Source organism: Amphiura filiformis, chromosome 3, assembly GCF_039555335.1.
Source record: "Amphiura filiformis chromosome 3, Afil_fr2py, whole genome shotgun sequence".
NCBI classification, from domain to species: domain Eukaryota; kingdom Metazoa; phylum Echinodermata; class Ophiuroidea; order Amphilepidida; family Amphiuridae; genus Amphiura; species Amphiura filiformis.
Window position 1 is genome coordinate 35,264,489 of NC_092630.1, and position 19,775 is coordinate 35,284,263.

Here is a 19,775-nt window from a genome sequence, read left to right on the forward strand (position 1 = left end):
TCACGTTGATGAAGACGAGGTCTACCATGTTCACGATGTCCTTGGTCACGTTGATGAGGACGAGGTCTACCATGTTCGCGATGTCCTTGGTCACGTTGATGAGGACGAGGTCTACCATGTTCGCGATGTCCTTGATCTCTGTATGATCTTCTTGTTGCCTGTCGCGATGCAGGTGCAGATTCTTGTGTGTGATCACTCTGTTCTTTATTTCCAGGATGTTTTTTCAATATTGCGTGATGTTCGTTAATGTTCATGAGAAGGCGTTTTGTCCCGGCTTGAGATAAATGGAGCTTATCGTTCATTAGAGTAGACGTGTCGGCCTTGTTGTTCTTGAGCTTGAAATTGCTATCATTGTCTATCAGAAGACAGCCCTTGTTAACCGCGATTATCCGGAGTTTTTCATTAAGTTTATTTACATTTTCTTGATGGTTGTCGTTGTCGGTTCTAGGGCATACTGTAGAGATTCCTACTACCGCGTTTGGAGCTCTTTCATTTAGGTCTTCGATGATATCGCTATATATGTCCTCTGCCAGTTGCTCATTGACGATGCTAGTGCAATCATTTGTACTTCCGTGGATTATTACAGTCGAGTATTCTTTAACATTAGTTTCCTTTAGTTTCTGATGGATATCCTTGGCTCGTTTGCCGCGAAGACATTCAACTTTGGTCTTTTCAAGTCCTCTTTCATTGATATCTCGGATGATGCTGTCACTAATGAGTAACGTATTGTGTTCCTTCTCCGTTTGACTTACATGTGAACTAGCTGTATTGCCATGGTTATCTTTATCAGTTTGTGAACATGAAGTAACTGTAGATTTTGACTTGTTGATCTTCTCAGATAGCTCAGTGTTCTTAGTTTCTAGTGTGACGATTTTAGTTTCTAGGTTTGATATCTTATCCTTGAGTTCATTTACAGTACTGCTCATTCTCCGGCATGAGAGACAAAACCATACACTCGGTTTTCTTCCCGTTATCCCAACACAGGATCTATGATAAAAAGTTCCACATAAGTTGCACTCCATGCTACCTGCATCTGAGCCTTGTTTATTACATCCAGAAAGGCATTTAATTCTGCGATTAGTTAGTGATACAGCAGGGGCCGTAGATGTTGACAAAGTGGTAGACGATGATGTGGGATCCTCTATTGCAGATGTTGTCAAATTTGATGTACTTGACGCCGATATGGGAGATGGAGGTAGTATCCTCACTCTTGAAGCTGAAGGAACTGATTCTTTCTTAGATGTTGCAGAAGTTGTTTTCTTTCGAAGAGGTGATGCTGCCAACAACGCATGAGCGATGGATGGTTTCCGAAAAGGCGGAAACCTGACATCATTGCATTCTTTGCATAGAATTAAATCACCTTGGCATAGAGTGACACTGTCCTTTGTCCGTTTGCAGTCATTACAATATCCCATCATGAAAATAAATTAAAATATCCAAAGGTAAAATTTATCCAGAAAATAAAGCAGCTTCTACGAAATAATTTAATATCCAATCCAATATACAATCCAAGTGTATAGGCGCTATAGGCCAAGTGTATAGGCGTTACGGGTGATCGATTACTGGAGCTAAATAGATGCACGTCTGTTCAGTGTGAAAGCAGGTAGCATCTGTAACAAAACAGATTTTTTATTCGATGTAGAATATTCGATGTAACATTTCTACGTTATTTAATCTAAACCCATTGACCCATTCTGTTTCCAGTAATGTTATAATGTAGGTATCCCAGGCAAACCTTAGTTACTATCGTGGTGGCAGCAGCATTTTTCTTTACTTTTCCAAAATGGCCCCGCCCGGGAGACGCCATTGGACGCCATGTTAGTGCAGGGTAATACACAGGGAAAGGCGACGCTGTCGCCACCTTTTTGTATTGCGCTAGCATATGAGTTGCAACGGCCTGATAGCCCTAATTGAAGTTGATGTGAATTCAACATTGACGGTGAGTATAATAATGTGGTTAAATTTCATAATTCTATGTCATTTCACATGAGGCACACCAAGTAAATCCTGTCATTTAAATATTAGGATACTATAAATCCATAGTTGTAGTAACTGAATTGTGTCATGCATCGAATATATTATTATTAGAATGCCTACTATACTAATCATGCTAATCATGATGAGTCTGACGTAAAAACTAGGTAAGCTTAAAGTCATGAAGTGGCCCTACACTACAGACCTGAGACCATTATGGTCTCAGCTACAGACAAAACAGATTTTTTATTCGATGTAGAATATTCGATGTAACATTTCTACGTTATTTAATCTAAACCCATTGACCCATTCTGTTTCCAGTAATGTTATAATGTAGGTATCCCAGGCAAACCTTAGTTAACACATTTGCTAGTCAGCGAAATTCGCCGAGACCGGGACCCAAACACAATGCAATGGCAATGCATTTTTACATAGAAATTTGAATGTTTTTCGAGAATAGGTCGGTGAAGGAAACCTACATAAATATGTTTTCTATGTATCACTTGACCCAAATATATGATTTTTATGGTGATAATCAAGTCGCACATGGAATTTTAGAGGATTTTGATAGCAGTTCCATTAAAAAAGCTGCTATCGCCATGAGACTAAGATCTAGAAACACCCCTAAATGCCGTTTTGGGGAATTTTGCTATCTGAATCTTTTTGAGGAAAGTCAATCTTTGACAAGATGTAACTTTATTACGGAAAGTGCTATGACAAAAATGTTTTCAGTTTTGGCTTTCTTTACTCAAGGGCTTTAATTTGATATGTAAAATGGTGCAGTTTGATGGCAAATTTGAATTCACCTAGCATACCTATATAATGAATGTTTGATAACGTAAAGTCGATAACATACCAGATATTCTATGTACTGGAGGATTTCGTGATCCTAGCATCCTCTTTTTATGGTATTTTTCAGTAGATATCCACGAAAAAAGCTTATTCCCAAAATTTCAGTTGATTCCGATTTTGCGTTAGCGAGTAAACACATGATTCTAAAGGCTATTGAAACTTGGATGTTGAGTTTAATAGCGTCCCATTTTTTTCAGCTCATATTAAGGGCTGGGGTATGAACGTTTGGACAGTATTTATTTTGGGACATTAGAGCACATCAGACATATCGAATTGCATTCTGAATACGAAAAATGTCATTCTGATATCAAATAATTTTTATTTTTGAAATTGCAATTTAATACACATTTTATGGCAAATCATTAAAATTGATATTTTTGATATTTAACAGTACTTGAAGTAAACTTTATAAATCTGATGATTTATACTTAAAGTGTATGTAGGTGGGATGAAAAGCCGACGATCAATTGAAAATTTTGACCTTTCATTATTGAAGATATGGATTTTTTTCCCAAAAACCAAAAAAATTAGGTCTTTTTGGGAAAAAATCCATATCTTCAATATGAAAGGTCTAAATTTTCAATTGACCGTCGGCTTTTCCTCCCTGCTACATACACTTTAAGAATATATCATTAGATTTATATAATTTACTTCGAGGACTGTTATATATCAAAAATTTGAAAAATATCAAATTTTTATAATTTGTCGTAAAATTTGTATTATATTGGGATTTTCAAAAATGAAAATTATTTGATATCAGAAAGACATGCTTCAGTATTCAGAATGCAATTCGATAGGTCTGAGGTGCTCATGTCCCACAAAAATACTGTACAAAGCATAATAAACGCTCATTTTAGATCCCTTAAGGGCTGGGGTATGAGCGTTTGGACAGTATTTATTTTGGGACATTAGAGCACATCAGACATATGAATTGCATTCTGAATACGAAGAATGTCATTCTGATATCAAATAATTTTGATTTTTGAAATTAGCAATTTAATACACATTTTATGGCAAATCATTAAAAATTGATATTTTTGATATTTAACAGTACTTGAAGTAAACTTTATAAATCTGATGATTTATACTTAAAGTGTATTTAGGTGGGATGAAAAGCCGACGATCAATTGAAAATTTTGACCTTTGGTATTGAAGATGTGGATTTTTTTCCCAAAACACCAAAAAATTAGGTCTTTTGGGAAAAAATCCATATCTTCAATATGAAAGGTCAAAATTTTCAATTGACCGTCGGCTTTTCCTCCCTACATACACTTTAAGAATATATCATTAGATTTATATAATTTACCGAGGACTGTATTATATCAAAATTTGAAAATATCAAATTTTTATAATTTGTCATAAAATTTGTATTATATTGTGATTTTCAAAAATGAAAATTATTTGATATCAGAAAGACATGCTTCGTATTCAGAATGCACTGATAGGTCTGGTGTCTCAGGTCCCACAAAAATACTGTCGAAACCAATAAGCGCTCATTTTAGATAGGGATCTAAAATGAGCGTTTATTAGTTTCGACAGTATTTTTGTGGGACCTGAGCACCCAGACCTATCGAATTGCATTCTGAATACGAAGCATGTCTTTCTGATATCAAATAATTTTCATTTTTGAAAATCACAATATAATACAAATTTTATGACAAATTATAAAAATTTGATAATTTTTGATATATAACAGTCCTCGAAGTAAATTATATAAATCTAATGATATATTCTTAAAGTGTATGTAGCTGGGAGGAAAAGCCGACGGTCAATTGAAAATTTTGACCTTTCATATTGAAGATATGGATTTTTTTCCCAAAAGACCTAATTTTTTTGGTGTTTTGGGGAAAAAATCCAATTGATCATCGGCTTTTCATCCCACCTACATACACTTTAAGTATAAATCATCAGATTTGTAAAGTTTACTTCGAGTACTGTTACATGTAAATATAAAAAATATCAATTTTTAATGATTTGCCATAAAATGTGTATTATATTGCAAATTTCAAAAAATCAAAATTATTTGATATCAGAAGGACATTCTTCGTATTCAGAATGCAATTCGATATGTCTGATGTGCTCTAATGTCCCAAAATAAATACTGTCCAAACGCTCATACCCCTTTCCTTAATGAGGCAATTAACTATTTCATTATTCATTATTTTCAAGGTTTCATTATCAGCGGCCTTTTACCAATGCTTATGCGCGTTTGTTCATTCTAATTGGGTATCGCCAGTCGCAATATAATGTCACAAACACATACATTTAAACATTTATTTAAGTATAATTATCTTGCTTTTTGTTTTTCAAGTTTTAAAACAAACTAAATGTATTCCGAAGTATTCCATGCCATTCTTCTTCACTCCCATTTGTACTAACCTCTCCGTACATACATTTGAGGATAGGGGGAAATGGGGGGGGGGGAATATTGACGATCATTTATACAAAAATAACAATCATGCAGAACATTATGAAATAAATTTTTGGCACCATTTGTCAAAACTAGGTCTTTCCTAGTTAAATTATTTACAGCATCAACAATGTCCATCTGGTAAAAACATTTTGGCTAGGTTGATTTTTCTTCTAGTCTACCCTGGTATCCCAAAGGTATAATTGAAATAATTGGATAGAGCAAGGGTCAAAAACCTGTATATTTTTAATGCTAAAATATTTAGATGGATTCATCTAATAGTTCTCACGCAAGGCATGAGATTATACAACCTTGGCGTGAGACTGTGAGAAAATGGCCAAATGCATTCACGAGACTCACAGCCAATGCGATCACAAAAATTCTGATATGTTTTGTCGATACATGCAAAGCTCTTGTCACCAATCGGCAAAAGTGCTCTTGTCGACAATTTTGTCAACGAAATGCCCTGCTGGCACGGACGGTGTCGGGGCGGTTACCTAAAGACTCAATGCCCTGTAGGATCATGTCGGAGATGGAGTGGTTGGGGAGGTTAACGTGATTACCAACAGGGGTGTCAAGCTTCTTGGTGTTGACAGTGGACCTGTGTCCATAAAACCACTTCTTAAGTGCAGTCTTAGTTTCTCCCACATACTGTATACCACAAACTCTGCAAGAAATGAGATTAGATGTGGTGCAGGTGATGTTGCCCCTGATCCTGTGGGAGGAATTGTTGGAATTACTGGCGACAGAATCCTGTTCTTGGATATGGTCCTTGCAGACAACACACCTGTTGGAATCACATGTGAAAGTACCCTGTTGTGTGGAAGGAATAGTATCAGAAAGCGGGGGACTTCAGCTCTCACAAGAAGATCTCTAAGATTGCGAGGACGTCTGTAGACCAGGATGGGGCTATCGGGAACTGCTCGTTGTAGCCGATCTGAGGTTTGAAGTACCGGTACTCAGTATATGGTGATTGTCATTAGTGATGCTGCGGAGAGGAGGGAGGTTAGGATGAAAAGTGACCACAAGAGGGACTCTGGTATTGGTGTCCTGGCTTCTGCTTCAGTACATCTGACCTGGGAAGAGATTTGACCTTGTTGATGGCCTGCTGCACTTTGAGTCTCCTAGATGTATATGGTTCTTCTTGAGGTCCCTGGCATGCTGTGAGAAGTCAGAATCATTAGTACAAATGCGGCGGAGGCGGAGAGCTTGACTGTATGCTATACCACTTTTACAATGTTGGGGATGGCAACTGGAAGAGTGTAGATACTGGTGACTGTCTGTGGGTTTGGTGTATAGATCTGTGACAAGGGAGTCATTCTCCTTTCTGATGGTGACATCCAAGAAGTTGACCTGGTGGTGAGAAAGTTCAGACGTGAATTTAATTGTTCTGTGGAAAGAATTGACATGGTCAAGGAAGGTGTGAAGGCTGTCTTCTTCTCTGGTCCAGATGAAAAACGCATCATCAATGTACCTCCACCAAATCCATGGGCGACAAGGGGCAGCATCCAACATCTGCTCTTCAAGCCTAGACATGAAGAGGCAGGCAAACAACGGAGCCATGCGGGTCCCCATCGATGTCCCAAATACCTGTAAATAGTGATCTCCCATAAAGGTGAAATTGTTCTTAGTTAGTACATGATTCATGAGAGTCTTCAGATCATCAATGGGGGGACTGGTGTGACCACTTCTAGACAGCGCTTCACAGGTAGCTGAAATTCCTTCACTGAATGGGATGTTAGTATACAAGGATGACACATCACAAGTGCCAATGATGGCAGTGCTGGGGATCTGGTCCTTGATAGCTTCAAGCTTCCTGAGAAAGTCCGGGGTGTCGTGTATGTATGACAGAGTCTGAGAAACTATTATTACTACTATTTATTTTTGTTTTTTTCTAGGATACCATTGGTCTAATTACAATGAACAGTGCCAATGATGATACTGATGTACTTAACTTGTTTAAGAATGTCAAGACCTGTAACCCTACAGAGGCAGTCAAGATTTGTGCACCCATGGTTAGATACTCAAAGTAAGTCAACATTTACGTATGACACGGGAAAGGGTTCAAAATCTGCCACATTCATGGAAAAGTGTTGTTTGCTGAATTTATTTTGTTTTAGTGTACTGTTTTGAAGTTTTTCCAATAAATCTGGCTTACATGTTCTTGTTTAAAGGGGGCATTTTTGCTGGAAAGATGAAATTCATCTAGAGTGTACTTTAAAATGGTCATACATATGTAACAGGGTGGTCACTAGACTGAACTGAATTTAATGCCAGATAAATGTTCATGTTTATATATTTGTCAAAAATATTCTCATAAATCATTTTCCAGCTCTGTTTTGAAGGGCAAAAGTGACAATTTGTCTATTTCATCAGTGCTGGTTGGCATGTCCTCATATTCCCTTGAGTGCCAGTTGGTTAGCCTGAGTATTGGTTACTACAGACCAGTGTAATGATAACCCTGATGTGTATACTCTCATACTTGAATAATGCAAATCATAGACCTCGCCCCTACTATAGTCAGTATATGCCTTCTTTGAGGCAGTTAGTTAGATATTGTATTTTATTGTATCTCTAAAATTAATAATAATAAGCACATAGAAGTCTATATTTTCAGAGGAAATGGTATGAGTAATCCAACTAGCATAACATATTCCTGTTAAAATTAGGTGTTCTTGAGAAAATCAAAGAGGCATACAGACTATAATTTGATCATTTTCAAGTAAGAAGTTTGTCTATATGATATTGAATTTATATGTATTGTTTGTCTTTGCTTTATCTTACAGATTGGCATTCAGAACTCTGGTCAGAAAGTAAGTTGTTTGCTCTTGAATGAAATGCTCCCAGATTTGATAACCAGGGGAAAAAGATTGAACTGTACAATTGCAAAAGAAAAATGCCCTTTGTAAATTCCAGAAAAAAAAGTTCTTCAGAGTCTGTACATTATGGTTAAAAAAGGGCAACCCTACCTCAATAAAATATGTTAAGTTGAAGCAGATGGCTTGCAGTAGAATACATCAATGTCATTTACTGTATTTTGGGTGTCACAAACCCATTTTGGGATTAATAAAAGTGGTAGCTATGTGAAAATGAATAAGTCACATCCTAAAATTATAGAACATAATTCCTGGAATTAAACAAGGAATTTATTACTGGAGAAAATACGTTCAGTGTGTTCATGATAAGCATTACAGATGGATTGGTATATGTCATGATTCATCTGTATGCTAAGTTAGGTTTTATATCTGACAGGGCTATAATGCAGTATTATGATTAAACCAGCATTTCTACTATTTTCATACTAAATGTGCATTGAAACAGATGCAAGTTCATTTTTGGCTCTAATTAGGGAAGGGTGTTAATTATATCAAATATGGTACATAATTTTGCTGCTGTTGGGGTATTGTAAAAGATACATCTTAAATATTTTTGTCAGAAAGCTTAAAGATTAAATATTCTCCACAATGCCTCCAAATAAGTGATGTACATGGATAGAGCTCTCAACACCGTAGGCCTACTGTAGTGCCGTACTATTACGCTGACTTTCGTATTTGCAGAGGAGGACAATTTCGACCTCCTCGTTTGTTTACAAACATTTCTAGAAAGGAGGGTGCAAGCATTCCCTGCATATTTTTTTTCAGAATCAGAACTGAAGTATAGTCCATATTTTATATCTGATTTTATATAATTGTATGAGCTTTAACCCTTAAAACATTTTAATTAAACAGAAGGTTTTACATGATGAATGAAAAACATTTATGCTACTTTTTTAAAAGTACCTCTATGTAGAGAGACAAAGGGCCAGTCAAAACTGTTCCGCTTGTTCAAATACTCAAGTATCAAAAGGATGGTCCACAATAGAGTGATTCACGCAACATGAATAGGGGATTAAAAAACTGTGAAGTAGGACCATGTGCTTCTTTTGTCCAATTTGGCATCAAGATTTCAAATGGAAACAGTTCAGACCCAGAACACGATCATGTCAGAAATTAATATTTTGTTCTGGGTCTGATTATTCGGACTAGGCCTACTGATAATTGTATCAGCAATAGACTTATAATTTCTATTGTTGTAAACAGGTATGGCTGTGATCTGGCGTTCACTCCTATGATTGTATCGGACTCATTTGTCAAGTCTATTAAAGCCAGGGATAGTGAATTCACAACAAATAAAGGTAAGCAATTCGATTTGATTATACTTGCAATAATTGTTGTTGTGAGAACCATATCTCACCTACTCTTTACTGTGTAAACATAAAAAGTTTATGAGAATCAAGTTTGATTCGTAAATTTTGTTTGCGTGAATTGTTTGCAGAAATTCTAGCTCTTTTAGATTATGCAACATGCACAGAGTATCTAAATGATGACTTATAGATGTGCATATATAGCATTAGCAAAAATTCAAACATTGAAACAATTTGTGTTTTGCTAGGTGTATGAACAAAGAAGATGAGGAGTTCTTTGAATGAAATGACAAACAGATGTTGCCTAGGGAGCATTAAATTTGTTGTGTATTTCATATCTGCTTGTTACCACATTGGATGGTTTAGAAGAAAATTTAATACTATTGAGTGATTTCAATGTGAAAGTACATGTAGACAGAATAAATTGATTGTGATGCAGTCTGATGCAACCAATGATGGCAATTGCAAAATTCAGCCAAACATAGAGAGTTGAAAAACAATAAAATATGAAGGAAAATTGGCATTACAAAAGCTAATAACATATTACATTATAGGGACGTAAGTATTTCAGCATTATATAAGGTTGGTTACTGGACATGAAACATTTCTCACATTTTCATCTTTTTGCTTTCTAATTGACCACAAATACGATTTTATACAACGAAATTTACCGTTCAAAAAACCCAAAATTTTAGAAAGACTGTACTTTCAATATTATTTTGAGCAAAATTGCTGCTCAGTGTGTTTGAAACTGGCGACCCCGTCAACCTTTGAAACAATAGCTGTAGGTCCGCGGGGGGCACTTTCGACTTTGGGTAAGCGGGGAATCTCTGCGGACAAAGAAACTATAGGGTCTTTCGGTGAGAGCCTACACCAAAAAATTGTGGTCTTTCAGTGAAAGTCCCCAAAAAATCTTAACAGGTCTGGGCAGGCAGATATCTCTGCTAGTGCAGAAGTCATGTGTACCGATTTCATACTACTAGTTAGTGACCATTGATTTTAGAAAACTCAAGAGGTGCTAATTACTACATATTGGAGGTGATTTGAATCCGTGAAAGAAATAACATCCTGTGACATGCAGTGGTATTATTAATACAATCGATGATAATAAGAACTCAATTTTAAAACTTGCTTGCTTTGACCTGGTTGTGTCACAATTTTTATGTCATACCCACCCACCTTGGAAATTTCACTGGAGGGCAACACAATTTTTTTTTTGCCAGATGTATTTGATATATGCCTTTTGAATTAATGATATTTTGGTTGCAGGTGACAGACCCTTGATAGCCCAGTTTGCAGCTAGCAATGCAACAGTTCTAGCAGATGCAGCGGAAATTATTGCACCGTAAGTCTATTAAGATAACACTATTCTGAAATAGGTTTCATTAATTAAACTTATCTTGAATTGTAGCAGCTGGACTCTTGATTAAATGTTTTACAACAGTTCAAAATGTGAAAAGAGGTGCCCAACCTTTATGGACCTGAGGGTCACATTGTGAAGTTCAGACATTTTGACTGGCCGCATATAGTGTTATTTTTTGTATATCACCCTAACCGAACCAAACATCAAAAAAGCTAAATTTACACAGCACTGCAAATACAGGTATCCTATACATGATGCGATTGTGCCATCATGCGATCACACATATATGGGCACAGAAAGCTTAGATGGTCAGTAGGACCCTGTGGCAAGCGATCCCTGTGCGCATGTCTGGCACCTGTGGTTCAAAACCGCACCTGATTTTTCTCTTCTTCATTCTACCTTCCTTCTTTCCTTCCACCTCGTCAAAAAGCCCACGGGGCATTAATAGGGTTAAAGAGAAGGCTTGGACATCATTGATGACTGCATGTTGTCCTCTGCCACATGTTGCCCACACCTGATGCAGTATATTATTTGTTTATGCAGATAAATATAAAAGGAAATAAACCAAAATATTTATGAAGTCCTATAAATATAACTAGTTTTGCTACAAAGCTGACCCTTCTATTCCCATCGGCATCTGCTTGATTGGCCCCTGGTAGTGTTCCACGATATGCAATGGCAGGGTAATGGTGGCTTGCATAGTAATACTTCTCAGCAGGGTTATTTAAATGTGCCTCCTGGCACGTTTGTGCAGTGATATTAAAAATCTGTGCAGTGAAAATTTAAAATCTGTGCTTAAAATATGCAGTAGAGATGTTTATAGAGCCTTTCTTATGCCAACTTTCAAGTAAAAATATCAATTTTTTGCACTCTTTTGAAGGCACTTATACACTTCATCAACATTTCAGCATCCCTTTTCTTGAAAACCTCATAGGGCCTGCTGCACATAGAAATAGTTGAGGAACCGCTACCATAGAGCATGCACAGGCTTAGGGGGTGTCCCCTCCTCAAGAAAGGGAAAAAGGGAGGAAAAGAGGAGAAATGGAAAAGGAGAGAAGGGAAAAGGGAGCAAAATAGAAGAGAAACATTAAATATTAATGCACGCAGGTCTATATTAAAGTGAGTAGGCTCATGTCCGTATAGACAAGGGTGGATCCAGGTTTTTGAAAGGGGGAGCCACTCTCCAAACATTTTCCGTCTTGCTTTGCTTCCCTAAATTTTACGCCAACCATTCTGGGGAGCCCAGCTTTTACCCTCTCAGATTCAGAAAATTTTACAAATATGGTGGTCAAAATTGTACAGCAAAATGATGTTCTTTTTAAACATATATATAGTGGAAAGGCCTGTCTAGATCCACTTATAAACATTGTTTAACAACCAACAAACCTTGTTCATGTTTTGAAGACTGGTTAAATCTTATTTCGAATGAACATCATGAAAGTGGTGAAACCATAAAGTACAAGCTATTTTGCTTTTAAATACATGTATACTGAGTGATTAAATAAATGAAAGTGAACATCTTGAAATGCCGTGTTAACAGAGAAAATGGATCTCATCTATTCTCCATAATACTCTTAGATAATGATTTATATATCTTAATTTAGGTACAATCAAAATTTAATATTTTTATCAATGTATTGAGTGATTAATGAATGAAAGTAAACATACTCATGATCTTGAAAATACATGTATGCTGTGTCAACAGAGAAAATGGATCTCATCTATTCTCCATAATACTCTTAGATAACATTTATTTATCTTAATTATTTATTTCAAAAGATTATAAGGCTTAAAATGAAGAACCTTGATCATAATCTATGTGCATAAAAATGTATTTGGTAAAAAATGGAAATCAATATGCTGTTATTGTAATACATCACAACAATAAATTAGTCAATGATAATTATGTTCATGATTCATCACATTCTGTTATACTAGTAATAAAATACATGTACAAAATGGATGATATTGTACATGTATTTTAATCAAGCGATTTGTATCGATGCATTTTAAGCATAAAATACCTTGATAGATGAAAGATTTGTGCATTTCCATGTTGACAATGGCTTTATAAGCTGTATTTTTTTCCAATGGGGTCATTGGCAGAAATATTTTCCAAACATAAAAAACTGCCACTTCTGCTATGGTATTTCATATATGTGACACGATCAAGGGAAATGAGTTGGATGTCGCTAATACTGATTTTGAGATACTGGCAAAGAAAGTGTTAAAATATAAATTATATTGTTTTCAGTGATTGATAAATTTACATAACTAAGCAAAGAAAGGTCATATCAACATATATTATATGTAAGAAAAATAATTATCAAGCACGAATCATGTGGTTTTATTTAAAACAAACTCATAGTGACTATTAAAATTAATTAAAACATCCGTCTCTCAACACACGATATTCAAAATTCCCGGGCATCAAAATTGTCAAGTGCAATGACGTCCCAGTAATGAAGGCTGGCGACAAATATAAATGAGCAAAAAATACCATATATGTCATTGCACTTAGACAACTTCAGCTTGGGAATTTTGAATATCACATGTTGAGAGCCAACTGTTTTTATGGTCAATATGAGTTTGTTTTAAATAAAACCATGTGATTTGTGCTTGATAATTATATTTTCTAACATATAAGGCATAATGTTATGATTGCCGGAGACTCCCTTTAAAATGTTTTCATGACCGTAACAAAACCGACATTTAAATTATTAAAACATTTTGGCCAAAACCAAAACATGTTTATAATCCAAACAAGTGGCTGTTGTCCATATAATTGGGGTGGGGGACTGTCCCACTTCTGCCCCTCCATGGCTATATCACTGCTTTCTTTTTTTTTTTTATCAGATAACCATATTTTTGTTAACTTAAGGATACAATTTTGCAATAATAATGTATCATTTTTTAACTGGTGACATATTAATGAAAGCAATTACTGTGTGTTCCATTTAACAGGTATACTGATGGGGTGGATCTTAATTGTGGATGCCCACAAAAGTAAGTAACAAATTTGTCCCCCGCCCCTCTACCCCTTCAAAATTGAATTTTGGAATCAGGAGAAAGCTCATATCATTCGCATAACTAATAAATTAAAGGCCGAGATATATTGGGCTATTCCAGTTGAAATCAATACACCCCCGATGGAAGACATGGCCTTAATCTTCTACACAGGGAGTGTGAATTTCAAATGGGGTTATATAGCTCTAAATGGGTAACTCTATTTGAAATCTACATCCCCTGTGTGAGATGGTGCAAAAGTGGAACAAATCAATGCAAAGAGCTCAAAAATTGGCACTTTTAAAGCTAATATGGAGAAATATGGGATTAATTATGGTCAGAAACCCACATACAGGGCATCAACCTTGGGGGAATGATTATATGGGCCACCCCCTTATCAAAATATTGGATCACTCCGGGATCTACATCTATGGCCCTAGTGCCAATCTGCCAACATCTGATATCACTTCTAAATGTCCATTGTCTTTGCCTTTTGTAGATGGGCCATGGCTGAGGGATATGGAGCACACCTTATCAAGCACCCTGAGTTAATCAAAGACATGGTGATGCAGACCAGAGGGAGAGTGTGTAAACCTGGATTTACTACATCCATTAAAATTAGGATACATGACGATCTCAGGTAAGATGAAATGGTAATCTTAGTTTTTGTATTTATTTCTTGCATGGTTTAATAAGCTCAAATTAAATGATGAATTGTATTCGATTCAGATTGTTTGGTCACATGAGAGAGATTGATCAATTCCTTTCAGGTCCTGGTCAGACCCATGCAAAAGTTGAAAACGCAGTCCACCATTCTTGTTTAGTGACAGCATTGGTGATGTATAGTGTACCACACCTGAATTGTCTGCAACTTCTTTAATTGCATTTAAATTGCGATTATAGCAGCTTCCTATTACATCTGGGTGGGGTGAGGCAAGATATTGAGACAGCACAGCTTAACAAATGAGATGACAATATTTCATGAATGCAAATGTGATTTTAATTATCCAAAGCAGGACCTTATTTCTTCTGTCATTAAGAATCTGATAAATGTTGTTAAAAAAAAGCTTTTTAACTAAAATTATTTTGTGATGAAGAAAATTAAACAGTTACTCAAAGCATGAATTTGCTCAGCTGAGAGCTGTCGGAATGTATCACCATTCCTTGTCACTCAGTTTGATGATCTGGTGATTGATTAATTTATTTTGTATTCTCATCACTATCTGTAGGGAAACTGTAGACATGTGCCAGAAGGTTGAGAAAGCAGGAGTGTCATGGGTAGCTGTACATGGACGCACTGCTAAAATGAGGAATGAACCACCAGACTTTGATGCTATTAAATTGATCAAGGATAGTGTACAGATACCAGTTATTGCTAATGGGGATATAAGGAATATGGAAGATGTGAAGAGAGTAAAGGAGCAAACTGGAGTAGACGGTAAGCTGTCTGGGGTTATTGTAACACTGTGATACTTTGTTGTAAGCTATCTGAGGAGATTTATTGAAAATAGTAAACGGGAACAAATGGCAAGACATATATAGACCACTTGACATGTGATGTCATTGCCCGGCAGTATGCGCACAAATTATGGCAAATTCCATTGTTCTTTGCCCTGCAGTGTGTGTACGCATCATATAGTTTGCTCAGGGCATGTGCATTTTAAATAGCTCACCACATTTCATATAGTTCAAGAAAGCCATTGAACCAGTGTAGCGGTTCGTTCAAGCATATCGATAGACCAATCCCTCACCTTTGTTAATAAACAATGATGTCAAGTGGTCTGTAGGTTAGGCATTTGTAAAGCTGAATTTAGACTGGAATACTTCGGGATAGTTATCTGTTGTGAAACTATTTAGGAACACATTTATTCTTGTATATATTTATATAGCTTGTGGGTTATTGTTAACTAATATGTGTCCTGACTTCTGTTGTTTTCAGGTGTAATGGCAGCCCGTGGTATTCTTCAAAACCCTGCAATGTATGCTGGTTATGAGAATACACCGATTGAGTGTGTCCAAGACTGGGTAAGTTATAAGTAAACCTTTAATTGACATGTGTGTTCTACCATGATGTTGCAAAATCGGAGCTCATTCACAAATTTCCACTCAGCAACAGCAGATCGCCTCAAATACGCTCTCATCAAAAGTTTATAGGAAAAGATTATATCACCATATTGCAACATAATTGGGTACATGGGCACTCTCACATGGACAGATGCAACTAAAACTAAAAAAGAGAGTACAGATTTCATATACCCCTGAACGTAATACTATTCCACCACTATATTGGATTGTCAAGATGGGGATAAATTATGTGAACTTCCTGCAATACAAATTGAATGATATTCTGTCTTACAAGTGTTTTCAAGGTTTTTGGATGTAATCAGGGAAATGCTTTAAGCAATTTGATCAAAGTTTGCCAGCCACATGGCAAAGTAATCAGGAGGTACACCATTTTCTCTCTTCTTGGTTCCTAAACCTCCTTGCAGCTACTACATGCAATGCATCTAGTCCTTGAAATAATGCATCTTGTGTTCATGCTAGTAATTGATTTCATCACTGAAGTAATGGTGTCCTTGCTACCCTACATGGACAGTGGCAAATAGTATGCTAAATATGTGTCACAAATTTAAAATACCAAAGAGCTCACAAGTTGCATTTCTACCAGAGGAGGCTTAAAGGCATTCCTACAATGCACTATGATTGGGAAATATGATCAATATAACCTAATTTTAAAGGCAAAGTCTCCATTCACTGTTAAAAAAAAGCAACTCGTATTGGACAAACCACCTCGTTTTTAATTCCCTGTAACAATGAGGAATTATCTATTGTCTCCCTTTGTATTGGTTACACAATCCACTTCAAAACGAGTAGCAATTCAAGACCAGCTCTTGACATTCCACTTCAAAACGAGTACTAATATGAGAACTAATTCGAGATCTTCTGGCCACTATTTGTATGGAGCATTGTCTAGTTTATTGATTTGTTAATGCTGGGTGACAAAACACTTCACATTGGGTGTAATAAGTACTCGTTTTATACCTTGTTTTGCTACTTTGGGTGGAATAAGTACTCGTTTTGTATCTTGTTTTGCTACTTGTATTGCCATGATAACAAAGCTAATCCACCATTGTTCATGGGCACTTTAAAACGAGGTGGTTTGTCCAATACGAGTTGTTTCCTTTTTACAGTGATTACCACACACACAAAATGGTAATTTTAAAATTGCAGCCAACGAGCTAATAGTCGAGACTTATCAAATTAAATTGGATTTTCTTACAGAAAACATTCATAATGTCCCACTGCATTAATTTTATACATAAGTCTCAATGTTTTGAATGTTAAATAAAAGGATGAAAACACCAGATATTTGCACACAATCCCAATGCAAGGTACATCTATGGTCAACTGTGCCAAATGTGTACAAAAGGCAGACATACCAAGGTCAGAAACCCCAATGGGTTATGGGAATGTAAATGTATTTAATCATCCTCTGCATTTCTACAGCTAAAGGGCAAATTCCACTATTCATTGGCTGAGGGAATCATCAGTAGGCCCTGAAATTTGAACCAGCTGCAGTTAAGGGGGTACTACACCCCTCGATAAATTTGTGTCTATTTGTGCATTTTTCTCACAAACTGATAACACACTGGTAACACAAGTTGTGTATAGGGCCTATTATAGGGGCAAGGAATCCAGTTACTACAATGGAATTTCAGTGATCCAAGACAAGCGGTTCGTTATTTATGATAAGAAATGAGGTACCGCTAGGATGTACCTCATTTCCTATCATATATACTGAACCGCTTGTCTTGAGTCACTGAAATTTCAGTGTAATAATTGGATTCCTTGCCCCAATAATATACATAACTTTTGCTACCAGTGTGTTATTATTTTTTGAGAAAAATGCAAAAATAGTCACAAATTTACCACAGGGGTGTAGTACTTAATTGATGAAGAAGTATCTTGACCTTTACATGTATCTTGTTCACTTTGGTTCCCCTTCAGGTGGATATAGCATTGGCAACTGGCACAACATTCACTTGCTTTCATCATCATCTCATCTCCATGCTTGAGAGAGTCACTTCCAAAGCAGAGAAGCGGGTCTTCAATGTTCTTACTAGTACAACTGCTGTTCTAGACTATTTAGAAGAAAATTATGGAATCGGTGTGGAATCTCACAGAACTAATGGGAATTGTGAAGGAATTAGTCAATCTGAGATGACTAATAATAAAGATTTGTGCAGGTGATACAGGGTGAATTTGTATGCAGAAATGAAACACTTTGCCAGTATTATGAACAATTGGAAGATGCACATTTTTTGCACTTAAAGGCCTATTCAATGATTTGTTCATCCGGAGGATCGTAAAAATCATCAAAATGCTGGTTTTGGCGCCTTTTAGTGTAAATAGATGTGCTAACATATCCTGCTAGTGGTATCCTGCTAGTGGTTAAGCCGAAAGATGTGTATTAAAGACAAAAAAGGCATTTTACATGAATCTGTAATTTCGGAAATTTGCTACTTGTATTTGAATGGAGATTTAACTTTGTCAGAACTGCACTTTTCTTGATTTTTTGCCAAAGTTTCATTCAAAAATTCCTTATAACAATTTTAATTTACGTATCTTGAACTTAATAGGCAATTTATGCACTATTCGAATTTTTTACACTTCCACTGGGATCAATGAATAGGCCTTTAATATCTGGTCTGATTATGTTGTAAGATTTAGGGGCTGTCCATAATTTTCGCCATTTTCACTTACATTACAAAGCGTATTTTAACTTTTACCCCCCCCCTCCCTCGAGTTACATTACAAATAAAATGGCGAAGGATTTCCAAGAGTAGGCCTACTACTAATAGCAAAATTGAGATGGGTTGGGGTTGTGGTTAGAGTTTAAGTTAAAGGTTTGGTTAGGTTTAGGGTTAGGGTTATATTAGTGTTCCATGATGACAGTTGGTTTTGGATTTATGTTTTTACAGATAAGTTGAGAAATGCTGAAAAAAATTCCCTTTTAAACCATATTTTCATGAAAACGAAAGCCATCAATAAATTAAAATATAGCTTAAAATGCAGCCCAAATCTAAACTTAATTACTAATGCACTCCAAAATCTGCTGAACATCCTATACTCTCTTTTCCACTGTGCATATAGACTCAAAATTAAAGAGAAAATTATTGTTTGCATGTTATTAATTATAGAAATTATTAAAACGAATTGAACAATTTTAGGTCAATTAGTTATAAATTATGAATAAAATATTGGAAAATGCCATAATTTTTGCTCAAATAAATCGCCATTTTTCTTACGTACACATGCCCAGGATTTTTACCCCTCCCTCCCTAGTCGTACGCTTTGTACGTAAGTGAAAATGGCGAAAATTATGGACGGCCCCTTATGAGATCTGGTTAAAAAATATCTTCATGTTCTCTTTGTATCTTATTGTTTTCTGCAGTACAAAAATATTCCAATCTTAGAGACCATATAAAGTATATGATTTAGATTTTAGAACTGTAAATGAAAAATTGATTTGCCTATATAGCTATGTTGCTTCCTTGTGTCACATTTTGGGTGGTTAATGGAATGAATATGGTAACAGAAATGTAAATTTTAAAACAAATCAGTTATTGGCTTCAACATTTAAAGTTTGTTCGGCTTATATAAGGTGGAAAAAATAGGACTCATAACATTGTATTGATATAGGATGGCATGCACGGTGTTGGGCACATTGCTTACACTAGTGACTACAATGTGTGTTGCGTAGTGTGTGACTAGCGCACACTTATGTGAATTTACGCGAGCGTGGGTTGGGACTTTATTGATGCGCGCAATAACAAAATCCGAATAATTCCGCCAAACTTTAGTAACTGTATAGAAGCTACAAGGGAACCATCTTCTGTGCTCCATCAGCTATGTTAGAAACTTCTACTTCAAATTAATCAGACAGTGATTTTAAAATGTATATAGGTCAATTTCTGTCCTTGGGA

The 19,775-nt window shown here is 36.1% G+C and overlaps 1 protein-coding gene across 2 annotated transcripts; it reads left to right on the top strand.

Moving 5' to 3' along the window:
• The first annotated feature begins 1,766 nt into the window (after positions 1-1,766).
• LOC140148424 (tRNA-dihydrouridine(20a/20b) synthase [NAD(P)+]-like) lies at positions 1,767-18,546 on the top strand. 2 transcript variants are annotated; one of them, XM_072170359.1, is made up of 10 exons: positions 1,767-1,939; positions 7,135-7,265; positions 8,023-8,049; positions 9,316-9,410; positions 10,689-10,764; positions 13,747-13,788; positions 14,288-14,428; positions 15,018-15,226; positions 15,728-15,813; positions 17,797-18,546. In XM_072170359.1, exons 1-10 carry the CDS (start codon positions 1,883-1,885, stop codon positions 18,037-18,039), a joined length of 1,107 nt encoding a protein of 368 aa, XP_072026460.1. In that variant the 5' UTR covers positions 1,767-1,882; the 3' UTR covers positions 18,040-18,546. The 2 variants fall into 2 exon arrangements, with proteins under 2 accessions (XP_072026460.1, XP_072026461.1); XM_072170360.1 differs by lacking the exon at positions 1,767-1,939 and adding an exon at positions 2,018-2,141.
• The last annotated feature ends 1,229 nt before the right edge of the window (positions 18,547-19,775 follow it).

Coding starts and splice junctions, on each gene's coding strand:
- LOC140148424 (XM_072170359.1), top strand. CDS start 1,883: ATGAGTTGCAACGGCCTGATAGCCCTAATTGAAGTTGATGTGAATTCA. Junction 13,789..14,287: donor AATTGTGGATGCCCACAAAA/GTAAGTAACAAA, acceptor TGCCTTTTGTAG/ATGGGCCATGGCTGAGGGAT. Junction 14,429..15,017: donor AGGATACATGACGATCTCAG/GTAAGATGAAAT, acceptor CACTATCTGTAG/GGAAACTGTAGACATGTGCC.